The following is a 15,823-nucleotide window of genomic DNA, read 5'->3' on the forward strand; positions in this document are numbered from 1 at the left end:
GAGATCTCACAGAGGACATTTCTTATCTTATGACTGGTATATCGAGCAGTTTTAGCATAAAGTTCATGCTCGTTAAAAAATAAACGCAAGATCCGAGCAGTTTTAGCACATAGTTCATGCTCGTTAAAAAATAAACATAAGATCGAGCAGTTTTACCGCGGAATTTATGCTCGTTAAAAAATAGAAAAGTGAAGATCCGAGCAGTTTTAACACATAGTTCATGCTCGTTAAAAAATAAACATAATATTGAGCAGTGTTTTGGCGCATTCGAGCTCTTTTAAAAATGAACCCAGTACCGGTAAATAACCTCTGTGATCGTAAATTTATCAGCCATAAAAGCCTTGGTCGTATGTGCACCTACCACCTTCACTTTCATTTGGCCGATCGTTCACCTCCATATGATTGTTTACCCATTTTGAGGAATAGCTGCGAAGAGTGATTTCACCTAGCCATCCTTGTGACACTGCCGTGATTGGAAAATTCCAACCTGTACCTGGAATCAGTTGCTATCCCTGTTTATCACTCGTTCCTCAAAAGACGAGTCTTCTTTGAGCTCTTTTCAACTGACTCGTAAAATATGAAAAGTTTGCCAAGTTTTTCCCTTCCAGCTCGTTAAAGGACCGGAAGAGCTATCCCTCCTCTAGATTTTAATCTTTTTGGACCTGAGGGATTATTGCACAAAAAGGTCGAGCGCTTGTTTTATTCGGCTCGTTAAAGTTATCGAAAATTCATCCCTTTTGTATTGTTTTATACTTTTTCGGACTTAAGGGATTAGATGACGAAAAAGGAATTGTGGAGTTGACTTTCTGTACCTTTTCAGACTCTCTAAAAATGAAAAGGACCGAGTTTTCCTTGTCGTTAGACTCGTTAAAATGATTAAATAGTGACAAACTTGTCTTTAGACGAGAACGAGTTTCCCTATCGCTAGGCTCGTTAAAACATAGCGATGGGCTTGCCCGAAGGGCAGGTTATAGAACAAGCATATGTTATCCTCCTCAAGCTTGACAAAAATAAAGAGGTACTGGTTAGAAATGACTGGGGAAAAATTGGGAGAACCTCAAAGCTTTAATGGTAGCAAGTCGCTCTTGAACATGACACTTTTCCTCCGTATCACATCGGGTTGGGTTGTTTCATTCACCGGTCTCATCACCATGGTCTCGCCAAACCATCCACATTTGGGGTAATGCTACCGATCCATCGCATCAGTGTCGTTATATGTTCAAGAGATGTTGTTCAGAAAGAGTCAACCGTGTCCCATCCACTGCCATACATTATCCTTCATCCATCCATGATCGCCACCCTGAATCATATGTCACAGATTGTTTTCACCTCCATTAAAATCATTAGCTCCGTTCCGTGTCACTGATGTGGGATTCATTAAGGCCCTCCTTTGACGGATCACTTCTTGTCGACTTCAGCTCATTATCCAAGAAGTTGATCTAGGAACACCCCCCCCAGTACTTTGAAGCTTGCATGCCTCAATGGCAAGTTTCTCACTTCCGGCGACAGGTATACATCAATGACCTTCGACCAGAAGATTTTGCGTGGTGTTCGACGCCAAGTCCTATATTCACACCACGTGAATTGTACTGCAGTACCTTGAGGGTCATTATCATTATCGGTGATTCCTCTCGCGCTTGTTAACGGTTTACATCATTGACCAGTAATCAAGCGATGTCTTTCCATGTTCGACTTCAGCGCAATTCTCACATGGATCGACTTGTACTTAGAGTGAAGATTGAACGAGTTTGAAGACCCCGGATCTAGTTTCATCCATCCGGGCTGCGATAAATATTCAGGAAATATAAAGACATTTGACATGTACATCATTTCAGCAGATGATCATCCTACTCAAAGGATGATAATTTCAGCAGAGAATTATCAGTCTACCATCAGACGATCGTCTGTTCTATGTACCAAAATGAATTTGTAAAGCTGAGCATGGGAATGCCCGCCTCAGCTAGATCATGAAAGCAGAATGAAAAATAATGTATTGTATTGTATTTTATTATAGGTCACCTCTCAGCGATTGAATGAACTTCGGATCCTCCTGATAAAGAATTTCACCCGATAAACGACCTCATACTTTAGGGGGCAACTGTTATAGACATTTTTGTGCCTTACAGCATGAAGCATGAAATGTCCATAATCTAAGTGATCCAAAGTCCCTAAACATGTTTTTCCTACCCCTAGAGGAACAAGGTCAGCAAACCACAGCACTGAATAAAAGTTCTCCACCTGAAAACACTCAAAAACAAGGCAATTCTAGATCATGTCAACTGCTCCACTGAGCATCTGCGCTGAATGTCAACTGCTTCACTGTCTACCTGCGCTGAATGTCAACTGCAAAGAAGGCTACCTGCGCTGGGCGAGTTGGGACATGTGGCACAGTCATTCCTCAAGGTGTCAATGCCCAGGAAGCTTCCAAAATGACACTTGGATCAGGGAATTCGACTGGTGATGAGTAAGAGGGTCTAGATCTCCAAGTGGAAGCAAGAAACTCCAAGTGGACTCAAGAACTGAAGAATAACTAAAGTGAGAGAGGACACTAGTCAGCTTCATGCTGGCCTCAAGCTGACTCATCCTTTCTCCAAAACTCCTATATATAGATCTCTCTCATGAGGTCTAGGGAGGCTGGAATCTTGTGAATGTAAAGAATTGTTGTTGGTTTGAGTTTAGAACTATTGGGTGATTTGCTTTGAAGGAGGTGAAGAGGAGATTTCTTTCTGCTGGGAAGGTGATGCTGGATTGGGCCTCTTATGGTTGTATCACTTCCTGAACTTTACTTCTTCCATTAATAAAGCATTTGAGGTTCTTCTATATGCATGTGTTTCAATGGTGTATTGTTATACTTGTGTATTTGATTTATTCTAATCCTTGAATCAATTATGAATGTATGCTTCTTGTAGTTTCCCTCTCTTGCCATTTTGCAGGATCTTGGTGTAGCTGGGCTAGTGAAAGAGCAAGGAGTTGGGAGCAAGCAGAAAGGAGAGAAGATTGGATCAACCATTAGCGAAAGACATCGGTTAGTGGATCTCTTTCTCCCCTATTCTACTTTCATAAAGAAGAAATCTTAGATAGCTTTGCTTTGATTGTTGCTGAGGTACTATCACCCTTAGAGTGGGATAGGGTCATTCCGTAGTGGATACTTTTCCCAACAATAGTTATCCCATGCCTCCATGCTAAATGATCCTGAATGGATCCTTCAATACCTGGATCCCAAACAATTCTCTAACCAATCCTGCTCTCAATAGATCCACCTAGATCCCAATGCCACCTAATTCCCAGGACCTGTGGGTTATGATACCACCTTAGTTCTCCATCACTTCCTGTGCTTAAGGGTCCATGTTATGATAGAAACTTGGCTAAGAGTGTCCTCCTTAGAATCATCGAATCAATATAGTACCAACTCATAATCTCTTGCCAATCCATGTTGTGGGAAGGATGAATACCTGCACATGGAATAGAATTATTATGTTGATTTTGCTCAATGCCCCACTCATGCTACTCCACCCAGTCACTCAACATGATCCGTCTAAAGAATTATGCCCTGTTCTCACCAATGTATAAAGGTGGGTTGGTAGTGTTGCAAGCCTTTTCTACGTACTCCTGTAGAGGCATTCTCTGGAACTCTCAACTATATTCCTCTTGGTTCCTTGTGGGGGATTTGAGACATTCCTTAACACTAGACAACTTGGCCATTGACTTGACACTTACCCCTATGAGCTCTTCGATTTTCCTATTCTCTTGTAAGATAGTGTGTCAGAATGTCCAGACTCTCTACTTGAAAATCATAAGATCTATCTTGAAATGCATGATTTTTTCCCGAAAGTACTCTACTCGAAATTTTGATGCCCTATTGAATGCCTCTATATTTGTTTGCACCAGATTCTCAACTATCATAGCTCCAGCTTGAACCTTTGAACGACTCTCTAGAAATGGTTCATCCTGCATACTATATGTGTTATGTTGCCCCTCATGATCATGCTCATCATGCCAATTTATTAATACTAGCTCCTCATTTGATTCTCCTTAAAAGTCTTCTTCCTGGCCTTTTCCACGTGTAGGGAAAATATGTTGTTCACCCTCTCTGGTTGTCAAGCATGGATGTATTGGAGGACCGTTATCTACACCTCATTGCTCATACTCTTCATGGACTTCCTCCTGGATATATATGGACTCAATCGTACAATATTATACCACATCATCAGGAGGAATTACCTCCTTCCTTTCCCCTTGTACTTTGTCAAGCTAACTGATTATCATCGACTTGTTTTGAAAGTCAATCTAAAAAAAATTGTGATGTTGCTCACAATATGTACTTGACTGCTCAGATCCTTCATTTGTGCTCTCCTGAAAACTGATGAACCCAACTATGGATGAATCCCCATGATCTGAAGGAGTCTCCAACTATTTTCCCTTCTTTCCTCCTTATCACCTGGACATGAATGGTTAAGTTCCCAAGGTCCCTTGCAGAGAAAACATAGTCCTCTCCTTCTTAGTTCATTCTTTCTGCAGGTTTTACTACCTTTGTTCTTGATTCCTCCATCAATCATTTTAAGCTCCTTCTTAGTCAACACCCTTTTGAGCAATTTTATGTTTTGCATGACCAACTTCTAGACTAGATCATAGGCAGTTGGTGATACAATTAGTTCCTTTCTCCAAATGGTCAATAATTTGGATCTTAGTATCTTGTAGATGTCAACATATCCTTCTAAAAACAAGGACATAATATTTTTCATGCTTGTTTTGATACTGTCTGGATGAGTTGATGTAATGTTGGTGTAAAATTTATGGAACACCTGAAAGATCAAGTCCTCACATTCCAGATTCAACATGAATGTGCCAAAGCTAAACTCTACCATGAGTTCTAAGATTCTGTGTCGCTTCTGAAAGGTAGGAAGCATGATGTTTTTTAACCCCTGAAGAGATTCTACTATTAGTTTCAATACCTCTCTCATGATATCATTATTGTAAGGTAGTAGTGGCGATATTAAAGTTATGATCTTGCTGAGAGAATAAGAAATTGTAAACCTAACCTCTTCATAAGGATGCTCCCAGAGTTTGGGTTGTATCAACACAAGCATGGGTGGATTGAGAGCCCAACTGAGTTTCTTCCATTCTGGATGCCCCACCCTGGATAGAAACTTTTCTAATTCCTCCAAATTAAGAAGTTCCATGACTAACTTTGTTCATTGTAATTTAGATCCAAGTTCAAATAGACACTTGCTTTTTATATCTTCCTTCCGAATATCCTTTGATTGCTGAAGGTTAACATTGACCTTCCAAGAGAAGGGATTGGTGTTCTACTCTTTCTTATGATCTGTAAGTTGTTTACATTTTTTATTTGAAAAAATATTGTGGCCCAGAGAATCAACTAATGTATTACTATGTTGATTCTTGAAGCATTTCAAAAGGTAAAGTGATGACATTATGGATTGGAATCAATGGATCACTGTGTTTAGCCTTCCTTCTCTTTCAATAAAATCAATTTACAACCCTTTGAGACACTAATCTCTACTAGGCTTGAAAGGAAACAATTGATATATCTTCAATCTCCTTGCAGTTTGGCCTTTGAATATAATCTTTCCCATTAAACACAAAAATTTGTTCCTTTGGATTCACTCCCATTAATTTGAGGATGATATATGGCATAATATGTTATGGCTTGAAGAAATTGGACGAAAAATATAACAAATATCTTCCAAGCTATTTTATACCCAAATTTTATTTTTATCTCACTAAGATAATCACCTCACTTTATTTTAATAAACCTCTCCAATGCATAAAACAATTAAACATATAATGTACCACACTATAAAAGGGCATTAAATTTCTTTATTTAATTATAACAGCCCACCACGACAATTCAATTTGACTTTTACCAGATTTTAAGAGCTCTGAATGGTTATGCATTCAAACCCCTTATGCCAGATGAAAGACAGACCTTGGCTGAGTGATGCGACCCTTCGCCCTGAAGCTTGACCTTCACGTCATGCCCCAACCCCTTGTCATATCTGTGATTTTCTTGGTATCAGTTTAGACCATGGCTCTAACTCGATCAACTCCTTGTGGCCCCTCCATCTACCTACACCCTTGTCTCCATGCAATGATTTCCCAGTGGCTCCCGGATTTGACCCCTGTCTACGAACTGAGACAATGATCAAACGACCTCCATAATAATGCACTGATGATGGATCGGATTTCTTACGACCTTGGTGCACTCCCTTTTCCCTCAACTCCAATGTGACTATTGTATTGCTCGACCTCTACATAATCGATATGATGACTCTTATAATCTATTGTAAGACCCCTTTGTGTGTGTATGTACGAAAAAGAAAACCTTTCCTTGTAAATCCTAAGGTTACCAAAGTGCTTCGTCCATAGGATTCTTCTCTTTGTTACTAGTCCCCTAATTCAAAGCATAATGACCTCTGTGTAATTGGATTTTGGCGTTAATTGTGTCAGAAAATAAGGGATTTTGTCCCCTCCCAAATAATCATGAAACTCGACCTTTCAATGGAGTTCCCCAAAATACATTCTACTTTGCAAATTACTTTCTTGGCACGTTTCTCACCAGAATTAAACAGGCAACCAAACCCCTCTACTTGTGGTGTGAGTTGGTGGTCCCTCGGTCAATTTCAGTAGTGACGATCGAAAATCTAATAGATGTGACCCTTTGGCCTTTTCACGCGACAACCAATCTGCGATAGTGATTCTTGCAGCAACGACTTTGACTTTGAAAGTCCGGCGCGACTGACCTCTCGACCCTCCTACAGCCTTCGAGCTCCTGCGTGTTTGAAATTATTTCATCATTCCAATAGTTGGCCCAGTGCTAAAAAATATGGTTCCTCAACCCTACAACCTCCACATGAGAGTTTCTTAGTGGTGACTATTATTCAACGGTCCCCCAAAACCTCACAGTCTCTCCTTTTACTAGTGCATGGTATATGTAAAGAAGCATGTTCAACTTCTTCACTTATAGCAGAAAATGATGAGTCGATTCCCTGCCTATAAATAATGTTGGATTAATATATCATTGTGATGATGGCATAGTCTATGGCGTAAGAGTCAGATGATGATTGGTAAGGATGACCCCTCGAATAGTTGCAAGATGAATACTAATTACGACATTTTTTTGTTCCCCTTTTGCAATCACTCCATGAAAGTATGTAAGCTCCCACACCCTGTGTTCTCGTAACCAGTGGATCGTCCCCTTTCGACCAACTTATTTGATATGTGTCCCAATCCTTCGTGTAACTAGTCTCTTTGCCCATTCACATGATAATTATCGTCCTAGGCTTGTATGAACTCTTGGCCCTCAGATGTCAATTGATAATTAGTGGATCAGACTTGCCTGAGCGATCTGTGCGGCCTCTCGTCGTTAGAGTGGTTGTTGCCACAATGAGTAATTCCCCTACAAATAAATCAAAGAAAAACATGAAAACCATAGAAGGATTTTTATGCAATCAATCTATGCTACAAGAAGATTTCGGCCTCTTGAGATGATTAGCATCTTCAATCTCCCACGAGAAATTCCAGCAAATAAATCTCTTACAGATAAAATTAATTGGCCAACTAGGGTAGTTACAAAAAACCACCGAAATTGGACAAGTTACTAGCTAGGGTGATCAATGGAGAATCATCGAAGACTAGTTTCCCTTGATCCTCGATATACAATAAAAACACCCTCAGGCTGTTATCCAAGTGGATATTGGTGGCCACCCGCCAATTCCACTTGGACCCCCACCATTGTTTCTTTCAGGTTTTTAGTTTCCTTAATTGTAGCATAGTTTACTTTTTTTAGCAGTTTTCCGGGTCCTAAACTTCTAGAGCTGTTTTGAGCCCCTAAACGACGTTTTTTGGCAATCTACCGCCAACAATTATTTTTCTATAATCATCTTTTTCATCGTAGTCCTATGGGAGATCTTTCCAATGGGGTATCATGCGCGTCAAACGAAGATAATATGACCAAGTCACGACCCCGGGAAGTTGGTTGTCCAACTAACCCCAACGGGGCCCACAAACTCTTGGTGTTACATCGCCTTGGGTTAGGGTTTTAGTTGTTTAGGGTTTGCTCTTATTTTTCAATAATAAAAAGGCCCTTGAGCCTCATTGTAACGCAGTTCAGAGGCATGTAGCGGCCACAACTCTTCTCAGAGATAAGCTACCATCGCCCGAGCTAGTCTTATTTCCATTCTGTTTGGAAGCATATTTTAGTATTTGATATTAATGAAATGAAGTGTTATTTCTATTGCATCTTTGTATTTATGATTATATCTGTAATTTGTTGCGTTCCTGTTTAAATCTGGATCACTGGTATCAGAGCGGTCTACTCTTTCTCTGTTTTTCTTTGCATGTCCCCGATGAGGTCGGGATATAAGGGGTTAGGGCTTGAACTGGTCGAACATTTGCAAGACCAGCCTCACAAATCCCGACGGCCTCCCATGGCAGATGAAAAGAAAGACAAGGGGGTAGGAGATCCTATCAAAATCTTGCTTGAAGAAGCCCTCGAGTGACAAAGGAACGCGATGATGGACAACTTTGCCCAGATCCTTCAGTGATTACCCCAAGGGCGACGTATCTACTTCCGACAGCTACTCTGGAAGTGCCACACCCTTTAAGGTACAAGTTAACTTTGACATTCCCATATTTGAGGGTCTGATAGATGCAGACGTTGTAGATAAATGGTTAAATTTTCTAGAACGATATTTTTCAGTTCATGATTTTTCTAGTCGGGAAAAGATCACTTTTGCACTTCTCAAAGAAGCCCCCTACGTCAAGGATTGGTGGGAAACCTATTGTGAGCAAAAGGATGAAATTACGAACTCACTGTTTTCAGCCACACCCACTTGGAACTCGTTCCGGGAAGCAGATTATCGATGCGGAGCCCAACGCCACCATTGCCACCATGAATATCTAGAAGAAGGAACTCGAAGATCCAAAGGAGGAGGAGAACCTCTTCCACTCCGAGATGTGGGTAAAGGGTTCCCCGCTACAGTTCATTGTCAATAGCGGGAGCCAAAAGAACCTCATTTTGGCAGAGGTCGTGAAGCGATTGGGATTATCGACCAGAGTACATCCACAACAGTACACCATCTGGTGGCTTCACCAAGGACTGGATCTTCGCATGAGCCAGTAGTGCCGCCTTCCATACAACATCAAGCCCTTCACGGATGAGGTATTATGTGATGTTGCTCCCCTTGATGTTTGTGATGTATTATTAGGCCAAGCATACTTATGGAAGAGACATGCTATGTATGATTCAAGGCCTCGTGTTGTTATTGTTACTTTGGGAAATAAGTTGTACAGGATACAAGAGGTAGCACCACCTACCGCCATCTCTTTGGTTATTGCAAAACAATGCAGTAAGCTCATTTCCAAAACCAGGAAATTTGTTTTCCTAATGATACGCCCTTAGGGAAAGAAGAAGACGGTGGCCATGACTTCCAGAGAGGGCCCCTCCGCACAACAACAACATATGGAAAAGGTCGTGGAGGAGTATGAGGACATCTTCACCTCCCCCACAGGGGTGGCTTTGCACTATCAGGTTAAGCACTCCATCGATCTGACCCCAGGTGCGCCGCTACCAAATGGACCAATCTATCGGCAATCCGTTCTGGAGAATGACGAAATCAAGAGGAAGATTTAGGAGCTACTACCGAAAGGTCACATACGTCCAAGTTCATCACCCTGTGGGAGCCCGGTCATGTTGGTACAAAAGAAGGATGGGACTTCGAGACTTTGTATTGACTATCGGGCGCTGAACAAGATCAATGTCTGAAATAGGTACCCGATCCCACGGATTGATGACCTTCTGGACCAACTGAAGGGGGTAAAATATTTCACCATGATCGAATTGAAATAAGGATATCACCAGGTACTAATCGAACCCTCCAATGTGTGGAAGACTACCTTTGAAGCCAAGGAGGGCCTTTTTGAATGGTTGGTTATGCCTTTCGGGTTGAAGAATGCTCCTGCTACTTTCATGAGGTTGATGGATGACATATTGTGGCCATTCACCAACTCATTTGTAGTGTTTTACTTGGATGACATCCTGATCTTCATCCAGAGTTGGGAAGAGCACCTCCACCACATCCGACAGGTTCTCCAAACACTGCGACAACACAAGCTATGTGCCAATTTGGAGAAATTCACTTTTCGCATGACCCATGTTCAGTATATGGGATACATTATTGATGAATGGAAGGTACAAGTGGATCCAGCCAAGATCCAAGTCATTCAAGATTGGCCAGCTCCAACCACTCTAATAGAGCTCCGCAACTTTTTGGGTCTTGCCAATTTCTACCGTAAGTTCATGTTGGGATTCTCTCATATCACTTGGCCCTTGAGTCAAGTCACCAAGGGAGGAGAAAAAGCAAAATTCATTTGGTCTGAATCTTAACAGAAGTTATTCACAGAGTTGAAACATCGCCTCTTCTCTGCACCAGTGCTCACATTACTAGACTTACAACAACCATTTGAGATTGAGACAGATGCATCTAACTATGCTATTAGGGCAATCCTTACTCAATAGGGGCATCCAGTGGCATATCACAGTGAGACACTTTCAGGCACAGTGCGGAAGTATCCCACTTATGACAAAGAGATGTATTCCATTGTGCAGGCCTGCTGTCAATGGAAGCATTACATTTTGGGGAAGGAAACGGTCATCCACACAGACCATCGGCCCCTACAGTTCATATAGACGCAAGGGAAGTTGCAGAATGATCTCCATTAGAAGTGGTCCACATACCTGCAACATTTACATTTGAATATCAAGTATACGAAGGGAAGCACCAATAATTTTGCAGATTGCCTCAACCTACCACTAATCATGGTGTTAACCACCGTTCTCAACTCTTGTGGGAACAAGACTTCTGATTGGCGACTTCTCTACAAAAGCAGCCCAGAATTCAGCCACACACACCAGACGCTCTTGGAGGGTCAGCAAGTTCCAGATTTTCACCTCTAGGATGCCCTATTATGCCACCTGGGACACTTTTGTGTTCCTTTAAACGAGCGTGCCAAGATGATTTGGGAAGCACACTACAGTCGGGACGCTGGGAATTTTGGGGTCGAGAAAACGGTGGTAGTATTACAGAAGTATTTCTATTGGATGAATCTTCGACATGATGTCGGGAAGTACATCAGATCCTGCACTACCTGCGCTATTTCCAAACCAACCATCAAGAAGCAAAGACTCTATACTCCACTACCTACCCCTAGTCGACCTTGGGAATCCATCTCCATGGATTACATGTCGAACCTTCCTTCTACTAAGCATGGCAATGATTGTATTTTTGTGGTCATCAACCGATTATAGAAGATGGGCATTACGGTTGCCTGTAAGAAGAATATCACAGCAGAAGCCACTACTAAACTCTTATTTGAACAAGCGTGGGTATGCTTTGGGATCCCATATTCTATCATCTCAGATCAGGACAACATGTTCCTCAGTATATTTTGTTTCAGTCTCTGGTTGATGCAGGACACCAAGCTCACTAAATCCACAACTTTCCATCCCCAAACTGATGGCGAAACAGAGGTAGTCAATAGGATGATCATACACGTTCTGCGCATGTACAACTCAAAGCATCCACACACATGGGATGAGAGCCTCCCCTATGTCCAGCACAACTATAATCAGGCTCTCCACAGCTCGACCGGCCATAGCTCTTTTCAGGTGGGCTTGGGATTCCAACCACTATGTCCCATTGATGTGGCCATGCCATTTGCAACTACTTAGCAGATTCGGCTCATGTCCAGTCTGAAACTGATAAGGAAAATAGCTTCATTGAGCACATCCAAAATACCCGCCAGCAGGTGCACGACATTCTGGAGAAATCAAATGCCAAGTACAAGCAACGACATGATCAACATAGGGTGCCACACAAGTTTCAGGTGGGCAACAAAGTCTGGTTGCATTTGCAAAAGGAATGCCTTACTGGAGCCTAGCAGAAAGTCAAACCACTCTGATATGGTCCTTACACCGTTACCAAGGTTGTGGGATACAATGCATTTGAGCTCAACATTCCCCCATTCCTTGGCCTAGACCCAATTTTTAATGTGGACTGCCTTCGACCATACTTCCCACCATTGCTAGACACATCAGACATTGCAGAACAACTCACCTACAGAGTTAAATCTAGATTGCATGGAACAAGCCACAACTGATCAGATCATGGACACGCAAATAAAGCACACTCGCCAGCAAAAGATCAAATTGTATCGAGTTATCAAAGCAGCCCAACTCCTTAACTAGGGCAAATGGCTCACCAAGGACCAAGCTCAACAGAAGTTTCCTCATCTCGTGGAGGAACTCAACGCAATGGGGACCATTGCTTCCTAAGGGGGGAGGAATGATCTAGGTGGATATTGGTGGCCACCCGCCAATTCCACTTGGACCCCCATCATTGTTTCTTTCAGTTTTTCAATTTCCTTTATTGTAGCACAGTTTATTATTTTTAGCATTTTTTCGGGTCCTAAACTTCCAGACCGTTTTGAGGCCCTAAACAACGTTTTTTTGGCAATTTGCTGCCAACAATTCTTTTTCAAAATGTCTTTTTCGTCGTGGTCCTCGTAGAGATCTTTCCAATGGGGTATCATGCGCATCAAATGGAGATAATATGACCAAGTCGCGACCTTGGGAAGTTGGCTTTCCAACTAACCCCAATGGGGCCCATAAACTCTTGGTGTTACATCTCCTTGGGTTAGGGTTTTGATTGTTTAGGGTTTTCTCTTATTGTTCAATAATAAAAAGGCCCATGAGGCTCATTGTAATGCAGTTTAGAGGCATGTAGCCACCACATCTCTTCTTAGAGATAAGCTACCATCACCCAAGCTAGTCTTATTTCCATTCTGTTTGTAAGCATATTTCAGTATTTGATATTAATGAAATGAAGTGTTATTTCTACTGCATCTTTGTATTTATGGTTATATCTGTAATTTTTTGCGTTCCTGTTTAAATCCGAACCAGGTTGGTAGCATGCACAACTTTGATACCACTGTAAGATCCCTAACAACGAAATTTTTAATAAATCTGGCACCCTTGAGTGTTCTAATTAAAATGCTTGCAAATAAAAACAACGAACACCAAAGTGATTTGGAAATGAAGCCTCTTATTTATATTAATAACTGAAAACAAGATACATGCTCATACATGACATAACAAAGCCACTACCAATGCTATATGAATGCTCAATAATGACTAATCTAAGACACTAAAGCCCACTTGTGAATCTTGGATGGATCCAATAAACAAATGTCACTGTTGGGTATTCGTCCCAGGATCAAGTTAGAACTGACTATGCCAAGTCCTCAACAACATGCAATAAGATAGACAAATTCAGGATGGTCCAAAATCCTAGCTCCTATCCCCTTTTATAGGCTTAATTAACTCTCTAGAAACCTTATTTTATTATTTTCCCTCGAAAACCGAAGGCAAATACCATGGGTTGATACCATGGGAAAATACCACGGTAAATACCATGGGCAGATTTTGTCCATTTTGACCATATCAAGAAAGGCAATATTACATCCTTTCAACATGATCCTTGTCATTTTCATAATTGTCCCATTCTTCCTCTCTGTTACACCATTCTACTGTGGTGTGTATCTAGTTGTAAATTGCCTTCTAATTCCATGGTGTTTGCAGTAATCATGGAATTCCTTCGAATCATATTCTCCACCACGATTTGATCTCGATACCTTGATCTTCCAATCACTTTGGTTCTCTGCTAAGGCTTTGAATTCTTTGAACTTTGCAAAAGTTTCAGACTTCTGCTTGGGAAGTAAACCCAAGTCTTTATGCTATAACCATCAACGAAAGTGAGGAATTAACAACTTCCACCAATTGACTTTGTCTTCATAGGTCCACACAAGTCTGTATGAACCAACTCTAGTGGTTGCTTTGCTCTGTATGCAACTCCTTTTGGAAAAATCTCATGATATTTCTTTCCTAAGATGTAGCAGGTTCTTTGATGGGAGGTAATCCTCTAACCATCTGTTTCTGCTGCAACAATATTAAACCATAGAAATGCAAGTGTCAAATCGAAAATGCCATAACTAGTAATCATTAGAACATGCAACTGTAAAAGAACTGACCTGATCACTTTGAAAGTGCCATAACCAGTAATCATTATAACATGCAACTATAAAAGAACCAACCTCATCACTGTGATTCATGATTAGAGGAAAAATTTTGTTTCTCATCATCTACACCTTTTCTATCAGCTGCTTGTGTGGGGCTTGTCATATATAACATATTCTTGTCCTTGAAAAATGACCATGTATTTTTTTTGCATTAACTGATCAACACTAAACAGATTATGTTTGAGACCAAGGACATAATATACCTAAGGACATAATATACCTATGAAATAGTTTTCCGATTACACTACGCATTTTCCTTCCATCTAAATTCTTCTTGTTTACTCAAACGAAGAATTAACGACACGGAAACATGGTGCATATATTGTGCAGCGACAAAGAAGGGCTACACACTAATAAATCAATCAATCGGGGATGACCATTAATATCTGTTTCAAGGTTTCCATCTGATGGTGAGGGAGTTTGGTGGACACAACAATACTCTTTCCTCCTTCCCTTCCGGGGAACAACATCATCTGTCCAATTTCTGTCAAGAAAGCAGCCTGCACACTCAGTGGCCTTCCCCATCCGTGGTCTACCTCGTAAACAGGAAATTTCAGAGACATCCCTACCATTGCAATGTAACCGCTTAATACATTTCCAAGAGTTGGGTCTTTGTTGCAGCGGCGCAGTTGCGATTCTGTGTAATCTAGAAAATTATTGAGGTGCTCCTCTGAGGCACATGAATAGATGAGTTCTTGGATGAGAGCCGCAACAAAGACGATATCCTCCTCCAATAACTGCTTCGCCGTAGTCCCGGCAATAGCGATGGATATGCAGTTCCCAAAATATGTTGGAGGTAATGGCGGTTTTACCCGGCCTCTGAAGTCAACGGTCAATAGAAAATAAATGGGCTTGTTCTCAGGGACTTGTCGAGCTTTCATTATGGATCTCCAAAACTGCGCTGCAACTGCTACAAATGAAGTTGATGCGCCAGATCGTTCCTTCAAAGCTTCAATTACTTTTTCGCTGAAATGAAAAGATGAGCTTTCAAGATCTATTGCTTCTTCGATAGATTTCTGGATAATACTGTTGTTAGTGTGTTCCACTGAACCATCACTCGTGCTTGTATTGATTTCTGAATATTTTATGGGCAATGAATTATCTGGAACAAACCTGAAAATTTGCGCCTCTTTAATCAAATCGGTGACAACCTTTTCAGCTCTCACATAAAATTTGGGTATTTCTCGATTCTTATTGTCCCGCTGAAACACTGTTCTCAGGTGGTGAGGTCTATTGGAAATAGGAAGTCCTCTGCTACACTCTGCCCAACAGTTCATGAAATACCAAAAGGAATTCCCGTCGGCAATAACGTGATGAAAATTGGCTCCGATGCAAAAATCTGCCTCCCTGAAAAGCAGTGACCTGCAATACCCATCGTTACTTTTGAAACATCATCCATAGGAAAATGAAAATGAAAAGCGAGTGAATTTTTCATACCTGTATTGAGAGAACACAAAACTCATTTTTCACTTGCAAAAATTCATGAATTCTTAAGCACAATGAAATCATTTTGTTTCTAATCAGAGGAGGATCTTAGCACATCAATCTAATATTCTAAATCAGACCACTGACCTAGGGCTAACGAGAGCTATAGAAAATATGTATAGCAAAAACATAGATATTTCATGGAACATGAAGATAATTTTGGGTTTTCCAATGCATGAAAATA

General features: G+C 41.1%; 1 protein-coding gene across 1 annotated transcript; it reads right to left on the minus strand.

Moving 5' to 3' along the window:
- Positions 1 to 14,516: 14,516 nt before the first annotated feature.
- On the minus strand, positions 14,517 to 15,431 carry LOC149138659 (hydroxycinnamoyltransferase-like). The gene has a single exon (XM_089450443.1). It carries the CDS (start codon positions 15,429 to 15,431, stop codon positions 14,517 to 14,519), a length of 915 nt encoding a protein of 304 aa, XP_089306569.1.
- Positions 15,432 to 15,823: the final 392 nt, after the last annotated feature.

This window comes from Pinus tabuliformis, chromosome X (genome assembly GCF_031772625.1).
Source record: "Pinus tabuliformis cultivar Carrire ecotype Pingquan chromosome X, CPIR1, whole genome shotgun sequence".
Taxonomy (NCBI): domain Eukaryota; kingdom Viridiplantae; phylum Streptophyta; class Pinopsida; order Pinales; family Pinaceae; genus Pinus; species Pinus tabuliformis.

Coding starts and splice junctions, on each gene's coding strand:
- LOC149138659 (XM_089450443.1), bottom strand. CDS start 15,431: ATGAACTGTTGGGCAGAGTGTAGCAGAGGACTTCCTATTTCCAATAGA.